The sequence below is a fragment of the Macrotis lagotis genome, chromosome 4, assembly GCF_037893015.1.
Source record: "Macrotis lagotis isolate mMagLag1 chromosome 4, bilby.v1.9.chrom.fasta, whole genome shotgun sequence".
In the NCBI taxonomy this organism is placed as follows: domain Eukaryota; kingdom Metazoa; phylum Chordata; class Mammalia; order Peramelemorphia; family Peramelidae; genus Macrotis; species Macrotis lagotis.
Window position 1 is genome coordinate 229,513,432 of NC_133661.1, and position 16,142 is coordinate 229,529,573.

Consider the following 16,142-nt stretch of genomic DNA (forward strand, 5'->3'; position numbering starts at 1 on the left):
TATAAGTAATGTTGCACACCCCTGGACACTTGACTTCTGCAGAGAATAGTTATACGAGTCTGTAAAGGGAAAGGGATGGGGAGAAGAGAGGTTATTTTCTCATATCTCTTTTTTGGGACCAAATTTGTTCTTTTTAATGCTGCAGCATTCATTATTTTTTTTATTTTATGGTGGTTGTTCTTTCCATTTACATTATTATTATTATCATTGAGCATATTATTTTCTTGGCTTTGTTAATTCAATTTGCATCAGTTTGTGCTTTTCCATGTTTCTTTATATTTGTTATTTATTTTCATTTTTTCTAATAGCATAGTAATTTTTCATTACATTCTTGTGCTATAATTTGTTTAGCCATTTGCCTATCTTTTGGGCAATTCCTTTGTTTTGACTTTTCTACCACAAAAGTACTTTCATAGAAATTTGTGTATATGGAGCATTTTTTTGAAATGGGTCTCATTGTAGTACATGCCCATCAATAAAATATCTAGGTCAAAGAATATGCATACTTTAGTTACTTTATTTACATAATTCTAAATTGATTTCTACAACTGCCATCCTAATCCACAGTTGTACCAATGATATATTAGCATACCTTTCCATAGCTTCTCCAACACTGTATAGTCCCTTTTTAAAATTTTTGGTATAATTCCAAATTATACTTAAGAAAGATTGGATCATTCTGCTGTTCCACAAACATTGTATTAATTTTTCTTTCTTTCCTCAAAATCTCCAATATTGATAATTTGTATTTTTGTCAACTTATTTGCTAAAAATAAAATCAAGGCTTGGTTGTTTTGATTTTGCATTTTTTCCTTAGTGATTTGAAACAATCTTTTATTTGGTTGTTCATAATTCTTCTTTGAGGACTGTTTGTATATATTCTTTTATCATTTATTCACTTAGAGAATGACTCTTGATGTAAAATATTTGCATTATTTCTCTAGGTATCTTGAATTACAGGCCTTATCAAGAATCTTTAATATAAAAACTAAGTCCCTCCATTCTTCCCAAGTGATGTTTTTTTTTTTTATTTTTCAAGGCAGTGGGGTTAAGTGGCTTGCCCAAGGCCACACGGCTAGGTAATTATTAAATGTCTGAGGTAGGATTTGAACCCAGGTACTCCTAACTGCAAGGCCAGTGCTCTATTCACTGTGCCACCTAGCTGCCCCCCAAGTAATAGTTTTACTTATTTCCTAATGGTTTAAATTTTACTCACACAAAAACATTTTGTTTCATGTAAATCAAGTATTTTTAAAAATTTCTTCTAAACATTGTTTAGGTAATAATTCTCCCTCTGCCAGTGGTTGTGAAAAAATATTTTTGCCAACATTTGCCATTGTACTCCCTCTCTCCAAGCCTCATGCTTGTCATTTATGTATTTTAAGTTATCTATTAATCCAAATTGCATTTTTGAATTAAATTATCATTTTTTTAAAGAGAGGCAGTAGTAGAACAAAGTATTTTAAAAAAATCAACCTTCCCTCCTCTAAACTGTTGATACTTTCCCCTTTCAAATTACTTTCTCATAATCTGTATATATTTTATATATACCTCAATATTTACTTATTGTTTTACCCCCCCATTAGAATCTATGTTCCTTGAGAGCAAGAGTCTGTGGTTTTATGTACCTTTTTTGGATCCCCAGAATTAGTATGTCTTACCTAGAGTAAGCATGTATAAAAGCATATTGACACTATGGCATGCAATTTATGCTTTTACATATATGTGAATATGTGTATACATAAATACATGAAATAAATTCAACACCTTAATTTCTAAACTGTCTTGCTTGTCAGACACTTTTATCTTAAGCAATTGTTAATTTTCTACATCTACTTATATTTTCTGAAGCCCTTACCTTCAATAGATAGTACCAATGAAAATACCACCTGTGCCACTAAAGTCTTTGGGTTTTTTTTTTTTTTTAGGTTTTGCAAGGCAAATGGGGTTAAGTGGCTTGCCCAAGGCCACACAACTAGGTATTTATTAAGTGTCTGAAGCTGGATTTGAACTCCGGTACTCCTGACTCCCCAGCTCGTGCTCTATTCACTGTGCTACCTAGCTGCTCCAAGTCTTTGGTTTTTGCCCAAGACTTTCTAATTATGGGCAATGCCTCACAGGAATTTACTCAAGGCAGTATCATTGATGCCCACTTGAATCACCAAATGTAGTTAGTAGTCATCTGGTTAACAAGTCTTATGCTATTATGAGAAAAGACCTCTCTATGGTCATCACATCCATCTACAAATAACTGCCCTCAGTAACAATTAGTAGGGAGACATTTGCCATTACTTTTCTCTTATTCGGACCTTTAATGATTGAATATTTGATAGCACTCTTGGGTCTATATGATTATTATATAGCACATAGCTACTTACATTTTTAAAAATTAAGTTTTACTTAATGAAGAAAAATTGATTTTTCTGTCCTTCCCCCACACACATAAAAAGAAATACCACATAGTCATATGTGCACATGCGTGTCTACACACACAAGTATCTCATTCTACACCCCTCTGGCAGAAAGTGAGGAGCATTGAGTATTCTGCAATCATACTCATTGTATTGATCAGAGTTCTTAAGACTTTTAAGGTTGATTGTTTTTATGACTTTGTTGTTATTGTATGAATTATTTTCTTTGTTCTTCTTGATTCACCCTGCATCATTTCATGTAAGTTTTCTGAACTTTTGAACCAAGTTTTTCTCATTCCAAGTCCATTCTTGACAAATATTGTTTGCAAGTGAACCTGAACCAGTGATTTGATCCCAGGGTCCTCTGGGAAATTGCAGAGACTCTTAAATTGTGGAGCAAGTGTTGGTCAATATTGGTAAAAAAACAAACAACTTTCTTACTTGAAATTTCCTGCATCAATGAAATAAGATGTTTGATAAAGAAAAAAAGTGTAGGACTTCTGGGGTGGAACCATGATGATGATGTGAGGCTAACATGCTCTCAGAGCTTTTCCCTACCAAAGATAAATGAAACCTCTATTCTGACATTCAAGCTACAGATCCCAACAAGAAAAAGAAAAGATTCAAAGAAGTTTTTGGTGGTAGATATTGTGGAGGATCTTCAGTGAAGGTCTGTCTCTTTGGGGGAAAGGGGGAAGTAAAGTCCAGGAGGTGGGAGAAAACCAGCTGGAGGATTTTAGCCACAGTGCAATCCAGGTCCTGACAGCTTGACAATAGCAGAGGTCCCGGCAGCTAGAAAACAAAACAAAGTTTGAACCCTGGGAACACCAGGGCAAAAGACAGGACTGGGTCAGGAGCAAACTACTGCTAAGTGTGGACCTGGACATAAAGGAGGAAACAAACCTGCAAAGTCAAGGTCTGGACTGCATAAGCAGCATCTTGGCCAATGACAAGCCAAGGATCATACCCCATCCCCAGATACTATATTATACTCCCTATACCCCAGGAGCAGAGCTAAAACAACAAAGAGAAGAAAAAATCCTAAAAGAGTGCCCACTATAGGAAACTACTTCAGAGACAATGATTATAACAATGTTATGTCTGAAGTAGAAATCAGTGAAAAATCACTCACAGGGGAAGTTTCAAAACAGTCTATAAATTGGACTCAAATACAAAGGCTCATCAAAGAGCTTAAAAAGAATTTAAAAACCAAAGAGAGGAAGAAGAAAAACAGAGAAAAGAAATGAGAGTCATGCAGAAAAATTATGAAAAAATTGACCAGATAATTCAACCTTTAAAAAGGAAACACAAAAGGTAATTGAAAAAAATAAAATCCTAAAAATTACAATTGAACAAATAGAATCCATTGAATCTATGAGATTACAAGATTCCATCAAAAAAAAAAATAAAAAGGCTGGAAAAAATTGAAGAAAATGTAAAGTATCTTTTAGGGAAAACAAATGACCTGGAAAATAGATCCAGGAGAGACAATCTATGAGTCATTGGACTAATAATAGAAAGCCTAGATCAAAAAAAAAAAAAGAACCTGGAAAACATCATGCAGGAAATTATAAGGGGGAAAATTGTCCAAATCTGCTAGAACAAGAAAACAATATAACCATTGAAAGATTATACAGGGGTGGCTAGGTGGTGCAGTGGATAGAGCACTGGCCCTGGAGTCAGGAGTACCTGAGTTCAAATCTGTCCTCAGACACTTAATAATTACCTAGCTGTGTGGCCTTGGGTAAGCCACTTAACCCCATTTGCTTTGCAAAAACTAAAAAGTAAAACAAAACAAAAAAAACTTAAAAAAAAAAAGAATACACAGAACCCCTCTAGAAAAAGACCCCAGGATAAAAATTCCAAGGGCTGTTGTAGCCAAATTCCAGAACTGTCAAATAAAGGAGAGAATATTGCAAGCAGCAATAAGAAAACAATTCAAATACAAAGAAAACACAATCAGACATATGACCCATCAGCCTCAAAAACGAAGGATTCCAAGACCTGGAATTCCATATATCAGAGAGCAAAGGATCTGGGATTACAACCCAGAATGTACTACTCTGCAAAATTTAGCATATACTATCATGGAAAATGATATGTTCAACAAAATAGAGGACTTCCAGAATTTCCTGACATAAAGACCAGAACTGAATGGGGAATTCAATGGCCAAATATACTACTCAAGATTCGCATAAAAATGTAAGTGAAAAGGGGAAGGAAAAAATGAAACAAAAGAAAACAAATGGTGGTCAAGACCATCAAATTGTATGTAGCTCTAAAGGGAAGCTATAACAATTTGAATTCTTGAGAAATTTACTTCTCTCAGGATTATTAAAGGGTCCAATATGATTGAAGAGATTGGATTTAAAGGATATGGTTATCTGGGTCTTAATCTCTCCATTGAAGAGGTCCAAGATGACATCACTATGTTTGAGACAAAACAGCCCTGCTGAAAAACAGGGGTATTAACTTTAAATTTAAGTGTCTCATTATCCTTTGACCTACTTTAATTCTACTTAGTACTTTGTCTGATGGGGGTATCATAAACTGGGTCAGGTCCTGAGTCAGTGTCTCCTGTAACTTGCGGTCATTCCTAAAGTTCTCAGGTGAGACCTCCACAGCCTCCTAGTGCTTAGATCAAGGTTTGACTTAATCCTTCTTCACTTAACAAGGTTTTAAGTACCCTGGGTGTGAATTGGGGTGGCGGGGTTCGCAAATAATTCAAGAAATTATTTAGCTTTGCATGATACTTTGGCTCATGAGAAGGATTGTATGTCTTTGGAGTGTACTTGAAAAGGGGATAAGGCAAAAAATGACTATAATTATGATTTGATATAATTTAAGACAAATGCTGTTTATCAGGCAATCTGTGATACTTTTAGAACAATATGAGCTCATCAAACAATTAAAGTGTGAGTGATGATACTTGATTAATAATACTAGAGCAATAAATAACACCAGGTAAAAAGGCACAAAGATTTATAATTTTAGAGGGAAAGAAGGGAGAGTAAATGCTATTCAATAGATTTGGTTCCAAGAGGGAATAAGATATATTCCTACTTGGGTTTAAAAATTTATCCTAATCTCAGGGAAGGTGGGAGGGGGGAGAATGGGGGAAGATGGGACTGATTAAAGGGAAGGCAAAATTATAAGTGAAAATAAACTGAAAGTTAAAATTTTGGTGAGGAGGAATAAGAAGAAAGGAAAGAGAAAAATATAAGGTTTTTTTAAAATTTTTTTGGCAAGGCAAATGGGGTTAAGTGACTTGCCCAGTGCCACACAGAATTATTAAGTATCTGAGGCCGGATTTGAATTCAGGTACTCCTGACTCCAGGGCCAGTGCTCTATCCACTGTGTCACCTAGCCGCCCCGGAAAGAGAAAAATTTAAATGGAGAAAGGTAGCATGGAGGGAAATACAGAATTAGTAATCTTAACTGTAAATATGAATGGGATGAACTGTCCCATAAAAGGAAGCAGATAGCAGAATGGATTAAAAATCAGAATCCCACAATCTCTTGTTCACAAGAAACACATTTGAAACAGAGAGATACACACAGGGTAAAGGTAAAAGGTTGTAACAAAATATATTATGCCTCAGCTAAAGTAAAAAAAAATCTGGGGTAGTGATCCTAATCTCAGGCAAAGTAAAAGCAAAAATCAATCTTATTAAAAGGTATAAGGAAGGAAACTGCGTCTTCTTAAAAGGCACCATTGGGGTGGCTAGGTGGTGCAGTGGATAGAGCACCGGCCCTGGAGTCAGGAGTACCTGAGTTCAAATATGGCCTCAGACACTTAATAATTACCTAGCTGTGTGGCCTTGGGCAAGCCACTTTGCCTTGGGAAGAAAAAAAAAACCTTAAAAGGCACCATTGGTAGTAAAGCTTTACAACCTTTTACCTTACAATCAAATGGAGAAAGGCAGAAATAATAAATACACACTTCTCAGACTATGATGCAATAAAAATTACATAATAAAGGGTCATGGAAAGATAAACCAAAAATTAACTGGAAATTAAATAACTATCTTAAATAATAGGGGAATCAAACAGCAAATAATAGAAATAATCAAAAATTACATCCAAGAAAATGATACTAATGAGACATAGTATCAAAATTTATGGGATGCAGTCAAGGCAGGTTTTTTTTTTTTTTGCAAGGCAACTGGAATTAAGTGGCTTGCCCAAGACCAGGTAATTATTACGTGTCTGAGGCCGCATTCGAACTCAGGTCCTCCAGACTCCAGGGTCAGTGCTCTATCCATTGTGCCACCTAGCTGCCCCAAGCCAAGGCAGTTTTGAGGGGAAACTTTATATCTCTAAATGCTTTTGTGAATAAGCTAGAGAAAGGGGAAAGCAATGAATTGGGTATGCAACTAAAAAACTAGGAAAAAAACAAATTAAAGATTCCTAATTAAATACCAAATTAGAAATTCTGAAATCAAGGGAGAGAGTAATAAAGTGGAAAGCAAGAAAACTATTAATCTAAAACTAAGAGCTGGCTTTATGAAAAAGCTAATAAAATAGACAAACCTTTGGTTAATCTAATTAAAAAAAAAAGAAACAAGATAACTAAATTACCAGTATCCTACTTTACTGAACTGAATGCCAATAAATTGGATAACCTGAATGAAATGGATGAATATTTACAAAAACACAAACTGCCCAGATTATCAAAAGAATAAATAAATTACTGAAATGACCCAATTTCAGAAAAAGAAATGGAAGAAATCATTAATAAACTTCCTAAGAAAAAGGCTCCAAGTTCAAATGGATTAACAAGTAAATTCTACCAAACATGTAAGGAACAATTAGTTCCTATTCTACATAAAGTATTTTAAAAATAGGAGAAGAAGGAGTTCTGCCAAACTCCCTTTATGACATCAACATAGTGCTGTTACCTAAATCAAGAATATCCAGAACAGACAAAATTATAGACCGATCTCCCTAATGAATATTGATGCAAAAATCTTTTCCACAGTTGCTGTTACTGTTTGTAATTCCCTCCATCTATTTCTCCCCACTACCAATTATTATATTTTTCTCTTCTTCTTTCACTTTGTCCCTCTTTAAAAGTGTGCTGTGGGTCAGCTGAGTGTTCCAGTGGACAGAGCACTCGCTCTGGAGCCAAGAGGCCTCAAGCTTGCATTCTGCCTCCAGAGATCCAGTAACCACCCAGCCCTGTGGTCCTGGACAGGCCATCCAATCCCACCACCTTGCAAAAAGTAAAGAAAATGTATTCTATCTGACTATTCTCTCCCATGATCTACCCTTTCCTTTATCCCCTACCTCCTTCCTCCTTCCATTTTCCTTTCTTCCATCCCCTTTCTCTCCTTTTTCTTCTAGATTAAGTATTTATGTTGTTCCCTTTCTGAGCCATTTCTGATGAGAATGAAGGCTCCTTCAATCCCCCTCACCTTCCTCCCATTCCATAACATTTCAGAAGCTATTTCTTGACTCTTTTACATGAAATATCTTAGTCTATTCTACCTTGCCTTTCCTTTCTCCTAGTACATTTCCTTTTCACTCATTGACTCTATTTTAAAAAATATATACCTTCATATTCAGCTCCTTCCTGTTCCTTGTCTATATAAGCTTCTTCTGACTGCTCTATTAAATGAGAAGGTGCATATGAATATTATCTATATCATCTCACGCACGAATACACGCAATTCATCATCATTAAATCCCTCATAATTTACCTTTCTCATCCACCTTCTATATGCTTCACCTGAGTCATGTACTTGAAGATCAAACTTTCTGTTAAACTCTGTCCATTTCCCCAGGAACATTTGAAATTAATCTGTTTCTTTGAAAGTTCATCTTTTTCCCTGGAAGAGAATGTTCAGTTTTGCTGGGTGGTTGATTCTCAGTTGCATTACAAGCTCTTTTGCCTTCTGGAATATATTCCAAGCCCTACAAGCCCTTAATGTGGATGCTGATAAGTCCTGTGTATTCCTGACTGCAGCTCCACAATATTTGAATTGTTTTGTTCTGACCTCTTGTAATATTTTTTCTTTGACTTAGGAGTTATGGAACTTGGCAGTAATATTCTGGGGGGGGGTATTTTTTTGGATCTCTTTTAGTAGGAGATTGGTGGATTCTCTCAATTTCCATTTTGCCCTCTGCTTTTAGGATATCAGGACAATTTTCCTGTAGAAATTCTTTAAAAATGAAGTCAAGGCTCTTTTCCTGATCAAGACTTTCAGGTAGCCCAATAATTTTTAAATTATCTCCCCTGGTTTTGTTTTCCAGATCCATTGTTTATTCAGTGAGACATTTCATGTTTTCTTCTAGTTTTTCATTTTTTTGATATTGTTTTATTGTATCTTGATTCCTTGCAAAGTCATCAGCTTCCTTTAGCTCCATTCTACATTTGAAGGACTTGTTTTCTTTCAGAGTTTTCTTATCTCCTTTTCCATCTGGCCAATTCTGTATTTAAGGTATTTTTCTCCTCATTAACTTTTTGAACTATTTTTTCCATTTGACCTAAACTGGTTTTTAGTATGTTATTTTCTTCAGCATTTTTTTTTTTTTTGGATCTCCTTGACTAAGCTGTTGACTTGGTTTTCTTGTTTTTTTTTCTGCATCTCCATCATTTCTCTTCCTATTTTTTTCCTCTACCTGCCTTACTTGATTTTCAAAAATCTTTAGCTTGACACCAACTTCTATATTTCTTGGAGGATTTAGATGCAGAAGCTGGAACTTTCTCATCTTCTGAGTATGTGTATTGGTCCTCCATGAGACCAAAGTAATTGTCTATATGGTCAGATTCTTTTTTTTTTTTCTGTTTACTCATTTCACTCAGCCTGTGCCTGTTTTGGGGGTACTTCTGGAGCTTTTGAGTATTATTGGGACACCCCTGTAAGGACCTAAATTCCTTCAAAGTCTTTTGTGAGGCTTTAAATACTCTCCTGCTTGTGCTCTGGTCTGTGGATGACCACAAACACACCCCTCTGCCCTGGGACTGTGAGAAGGGTTCCTCCTCTATGGCAATGGGTAGTCCCAGACTGCTACCAGGGTCTGAATATGGACAAAGCACAAGAATCGTGTCCCAGGGCCAGAGGAGAGACCTCAACAGTCTCCCCCCACTCCCTTACCTTCCATAACCTGAGAACTTTGGGAGCAGCTACCGAGCGACTCCCTGCTGGGTGACTCTGTGGGCCTGCTTCTGTTTCCTGGGATCTGGGCCGTGCTGATGACTGTGGTCTCACTGAGAAGAGCCACACTGGCCTGGGCTTTGTGCTCACTCTGGCAGAAGTTTCCCCACTGATCTTCCAAGTTGTGCTTGGATTGCAGGTCAGGAAGTTGCTTCTGCTGCCAGGAGCCAGTACTCCCCAGAACCCAGGCCAGGCATCCAATGATTGATGTAAAAATCTTAAATGAACTTTTAGCAATAAGACTATATCAAGTTATTACTAGGAGAATACACCATGATCAGGTAGTATTTATGCCAGGTAGGCAGGGATGGTTTAATATTAGGAAAACACTCAACATAATTGAACATATCAATACCAAAACCAACAGAAATTATATGATTATCTCAATAAATGCTGAAAAAGTTTTTGATAAAATATAACATCAATTCCTTTTATAAACACTAGAAAATTTAGGAATAAATGGAGTATTCTTAAAATAATAGTATCTATCTAAAATCATCAACAAATATTATAGTAATGGGAATAAACTCAGAGCATTTCCAGTAAAATCAGGGGTGAAACAAGGTTGCCCGTTATCACCATTACTATTCAATATAGTATTAGAAATACTAATTATAACACTAAGAGAAGAAAAAAGAAATTGAAGGAATCAGAATTGGGAATGAGGAAGCCAAACTTTCATTCTTTGCAGATGATATGAACATATTCTTAGAGAATCTGAGATAATCATCTAAAAAAACTCCTTGAAACAAATAACAAATTCAGCAAAACAGCAGGATATAAAATTAAATCATTAGCATTTCTATATGTGAAAAACAAAGCTCAAGAGCAAGAGATAGAAAGAGAAATTCCATTTAAATAACTAGAAAGCATTAACTACTTAGGAATCTACCTCCCATGACAAACCCAGAAACTGTATGAACATGATTATAAAGCATTTATCAACCTAAATAAAGTCAGATCTAAATAACTGGACAAAATGTCAGTTGTTCATGGTTAGGTTGAACTAATATACAAATATTACAATTCTACCCAAAATAAATTAGTTATTCAGTGCCATACCAATCAAATTATCAAATAAATATTTTACTGAGAAAAAATAGTAACAAAATTCATCTGGAGCAACAAAAGGGAAAGAATAGCAAGATAACTGATGAAAAAAATGTAAAAGAAGGTGTTAGATCCTACCAGATCTAAAACTATACTATAAAGTGGCAGTCATCAAAACTGCCTAGTACTGGTTAATAAATAGAGTAATGAAACAGTGGATTAGGATAGATTCTAAAGAAGTCACAGTAAATGACTACAGCAATCTACGATTTGACAAACCCAAAGACATCAGCTTCTGGGATAAGAACTCACTATTAGATAAAAAATTGTTGGGGAAAACTGGAAAAGAGTATAGTAAAAACTAGGCATAGACCCACATCTCACATCCTATACCAAAATAAGGTCAAAATGTGACAGGATTTAGACATAAAGGATGACACCATAGATAAATTAATAGATCAAGAAATACTCTTATCAGATCTATGGAAAGGGGACAAATTTATGACCAAACAAAAATTAGAGTACAACTGCAAAATAAATGATTTTGACTATATTAAATTAAAAACTTTTTGTACAGATCAATTCAGTGCTGCTAAAATTTAGAAGGAAAGCAGAAAAGTGGGAAACAATCTTCACAGCTAGGAGTTCTGATAAAGGTCTCATTTCTAAAATTTAGAGAGAATTGTATCAAATTTATAAGATTATACTTCATTCCCCAATTGATAGTCAAAGGTTTTGAATAGATAGTTTTTAAATGAAGCAAGTAAAGCTATATATAATCATATGGAAAAAATGCTCCAAATCCTTATTGATTAGAAAAATTCAAATTAAACAACCATGAGGTATTTCCTCACACCTATCAGATTGGCAAAGATGAGAAAAATGATCAAAGTTGGGGAAGTTGTGGGAGGATTGGGACATTAATACATTGCTGCTGGAGTTGTGAATGGACCCAACCATTCTGAAGAACAAGGTGAAACTATGCCAAAAGAGCAATGAAAATGTTCATTCCTTTGACCAAGCAATTCCAATTCTAGGCCTGGATCCAGAAAAAATCATAAAAAATAGGAAAAGTTCCTCATGTTCCAAAATTGAGGTAATGCCCATCATTTGGGGAATGGCTAAATAAGTTATGGTACCTGAATACTGTGAAATATTATTGTTCTATAAGAAACCATAAATGATTGAACTTTAGAGAAGCATGGAATGAATTACAGTATCTGTTGATGAGCAACGGGAGTATAACCAAGAGAACAATGTACACATTAACAACATTCTGAGATGATCAACCTTGATGGAAGCAGCTCCTCTCAGCAATTCAGAAAGCTAGGACAATTGTATTAGACCAACTATGGACAATATTATCCCCATCTGGAAGAAAACAAAACAAAATAAAAACAAAAAAATCCTTCAGAATCTGATATAAAAATTATCTCCTATGTATCTTTGTCCCTTAATCCTAATTCATCATACTGAAAATGACTAGTCTGTAAATATGTTTATCAAAAATATGTATATCCAATGCTAACCTGGGGGAGTTGGGGTAGAAAGGGAGGGTGGAAGGAAATTTTGTAACTTAAAAATATACATGTGCAAATAGATGAAAAAAAATTTTAAAAAAAGGAAAAAAATATAAACTCAAAATTTCTCCTTTAAGATTTTATGAAGTTATAAGTTTACAATGTTATTCTCTTTCTTTAGGTGGCATGATATTGCTAATATGTCACACAATAAGTCCTTCTTTGCATTGGAACTGGCGAATAAAGAGGAAACCATTCAATTTCAAACTGTGAGTATTAATGATCTCAGGTCACTGTTTTCCCCCATGCATTTGGAGTTTTTGTGGTTTAAAAATTATACCTTGATAAATCAATGTTGATTTTAACCGAACACTCGGGGTAAAATAGAAAAGAGTAGTTGAATGCTTTGGTTGAATGTTTTATCAGCAATATTTTTCAAATAGCTTTTAGGTTTTTCTTGAATAAAGTTAAGTCAACAAAATTTAAGGGCTGGGATAACAAATATAAGGAATAAGAAGACAATTTACCCTCAGGTAGTTTAACCTTCTAATGGGAAATAAAGAAAACAGAGAGAGACATCTGGTGAGTCAGAAGTGGAGTGAGGGAGTGAACATAGTTCCCTTGAGCATGTTACTTAAATTGCATTTCTGTAGTCCTCTTATTAAAAAAAACAACTCTTTTTTTTGCAGAGTTATTATTGCACAAAGGGTCTAAAGTGATACCTTTACCAGAAGCTGTCAATCTACCATTTTTCCATTTCATTAACAGTTTTGGGTTGCCAAGTAGATACCTACTACCCAATAAGAAATCTCTTAGGCTATCAGTAATGTGTAATTTTGCCAGTTTTCATCCCACAGGATTCCTTTTACATGATTTATAAATTTTCAACTGAATAACCAGAAAAAAAATCATAGAAATATAATACAGTTGACTCATTGATACAATGTTGCATAATATGAGTGATCTTAAATATGTTATATATATTAACATATGTTTTATATGTATATTAACACATTCATCTTAATTTATGATCATTTCGTTTGCTAGGAAGACATGGAAACTGCAAAATATGTATGGAGGCTGTGTGTTGCTAGACACAAGTTTTACAGACTAAACAAATGCAACCTGTAAGTATCATTTCCTTGTAGAATTCTAGAAAATAATGATTTTAGATACTCCCACTTTATATTTTGTTTTTATAAGCTAGAAACTTAATTGGCTTCCAAAGAGGAGAGTCTATATTTTAATTCCCCTTCTATAATTTTTTTTCTCTCTATTATGTTTATGTATCAAGATGTTATACTAATTTATTTCAATTTTTCCTATGGGACAACTCTTCATGACTGTATCATTGTAGCCCATATAGAATGACCTGATTCAAAGATTTAGAGCCAGAAATGATCATCTTAGTGATCATCTAGTTCAATAACTTCATATTATAGAGAAAGAAATTGAGTTCCAGAAAAGTAAGATGTCTTGTCCAGAATTACTGAGGTAGACTGTTTGAGAGCCAGGATTTAAACTCCAATCTTCTCTCTCTAAATTCAATAATCCCGGGGGCGGCTAGGTGGCGTAGTGGATAAAGCACCGGCCTTGGAGTCAGGAGTACCTGGGTTCAATTCCGGTCTCAGACACTTAATAATTACCTAGCTGTGTGGCCTTGGGCAAGCCACTTAATCCCATTTGCCTTGCAAAAACCTAAAAAAAAAAGTTGTAAAAAAAAATTAAATAAATTCAATAATCCTTCCAGAGTGGCATGCTGTCTCTCTTCAGGATCATTATTTATTTATTTATTTATTTATTTTTAGGTTTTTGCAAGGCAAACGGGGTTAAGTGGCTTGCCCAAGACCACACAGCTAGGTAATTATTAGGTGTCTGAGACCGGATTTGAACCCAGGTACTCCTGATTCCAGGGCCGGTGCTTTATCCACTGCACCATCTAGCCACCCATCTTCAGGATTATTTTAAACTCCTGACTAAGTATTTGAAATGCATTTTTATTTTTATTTAATTTTTTTAATTTATTTGTTTTTCCAACAACATGCAACAGTAGTTTTCATCAGTCATTCTTTGACAAGGTCTTGAGTTTTACATTTTTCTCTCTCCCTTCCCTCCCATCCCTTAGCAGAAAGCAATCTAATGTAAGCTCTACCTGTGTAATTATGCTAAACATAGATGCATGTTAAACATCTTGTGAAAGATGAATCAAATCCCAACAGAAAAAAAAAATCAGAGAGTAAATAACAATCTAATACAAAAGACAACTTTTAAAAATTGAAGGAAGTAAGCTTTGGTTTGCATTTAAACTCCATAGTTCCTTTTCTGGATATGGATGGCATTTTCCATAACTAGTTTTTTTTTTTTGCAAGGGAGACGGCGTTAAGTGGCTTGCCCAAGGCCACACAGCTAGGTAATTATTAAGTGTCTGAGACCGGATTTGAACCCAGGTACTCCTGACTCCAGGGCCGGTGCTTTATCCACTATGCCACCTAGCCGCCCCCCATGACTAGTTTTTAAGAATTTTCTTTGATTATTATACTGCTGAAATGAACAAGTCCATCATAGTTGATCATCACCCCATGTTATTGTTAGTATGTATAATACTTTTCTCTCATAATTTCTTCAAGAATAATAGTGTTCCATAACATTCATATACCACAATTTGTTCATCCATTTCCCAATTGATGAGCATTCCCTCAATTTCCAATTCTTTGCCACCATGAAAAGAGCTGCAATGAACATTTTTGTACCTGTGAGTTTTTACCTTTTTTTGTGATCTCTTTGGGATACTGATCTCATTGGTATATGCAGTTTTATTGCTCTTTGGGTATAATTCCATATTGCTCTCAAGAAATGTTGGATCAGGGGTGGCTAGGTTGCTCAGTGAATAGAGCTCAGTGGATAGACCAGTCCTGAAGTCAGGAGGCCCTGAGTTCAAATCCGGCCTCAGACACTTAATAATTACCTAGCTGTGTGGCCTTGGGCAAGCCACTTAACCCCATTGCCTTGCCAAAAAAACCCAAAAACCTAAAAAAGAAAGGTTGGATCAGTTCACAACGCCACTAACCATGCCTTAGTGTTCCAGTTTTCCCACATCCCCAATATTGATCATTTTCTTTTAATCATATTGGCTAATCTGAAAAGTTTGAGTGGTACCTCTGAGTTGTTTTAATTTGCATTTCCCTAAGCAATAATGATTTAGAAGAATTTTTCTTATGACTGTAGATTGCTTTAATTTCTTCATCTGATAAATGCCTTTCCATATCCTTTAACCATTTATCAATTGGGGAATGACTTGTTTGCTTATAAATTTGAGTCAGTTATCTATATATTTTAGAAATTAGCCCTTTGTTACAAATGCTAGTTGTAAAAATTGTTTCCCAGTTTAACATATTTCTTTTAATCTTTGTTGCATTGGTTTGGTTTATGCAAAATCTTTTCAATTTAATGTAATCAAAAGTATCCATTTTGTTTTTTATAATGTCCTCCATCTCTTATTTGGTCATAAACAGCTTCCCTTTCTATAAATCTGACAGATAAACTATTCCTTGTTCTAATTGGCTTGTGATATCCCCTTTTATGTCTAAATCCTGTACTCATTTCAACCTTATTTTGGTGTATGGTATGAGATGTTAGTCTATGCCTAGTTTCATACTACCTTCCAGTTTTCCCAGAAGTTTTTATTGAAAGTTCCAGGAGCTAGAATCTGGGTTTATCAAGCAGCAGATTACTTTATAATAGTCATTTACTACTCTTTCTTTTGTACCTAGTTTATTCCACTGATCGGTTACCATTCTTATTTCTTAACCAGTCCCAAACCAAATTTTAATGACTGATGCTTTGTGATATAATTTTAAATCTGTTATAGTTAAACCTCCTTTCTTTGAATTTTTTTCATTAATTCCTTGATATTCTTGATCCTTTATTCTTCCATGTGAATTTAGTTACTAACTTTGAAAACATATTTTACAGGTCCTTATTGGTATTTTTGTTGCACAAAT

At 34.9% G+C, this 16,142-nt stretch overlaps 1 protein-coding gene across 2 annotated transcripts in view; it reads left to right on the forward strand.

The window, feature by feature from the left end:
- Positions 1-16,142, forward strand: part of PTPN21 (protein tyrosine phosphatase non-receptor type 21) — a 124,909-nt gene that overhangs the window by 69,264 nt on the left and 39,503 nt on the right. For both annotated transcript variants that reach the window (XM_074235573.1, XM_074235572.1), the window contains 2 exons: positions 12,323-12,410; positions 13,189-13,268. In XM_074235573.1, the coding sequence (XP_074091674.1) occupies positions 12,323-12,410; positions 13,189-13,268 (168 nt within the window). The remainder of the gene's footprint in view (positions 1-12,322; positions 12,411-13,188; positions 13,269-16,142) is intronic.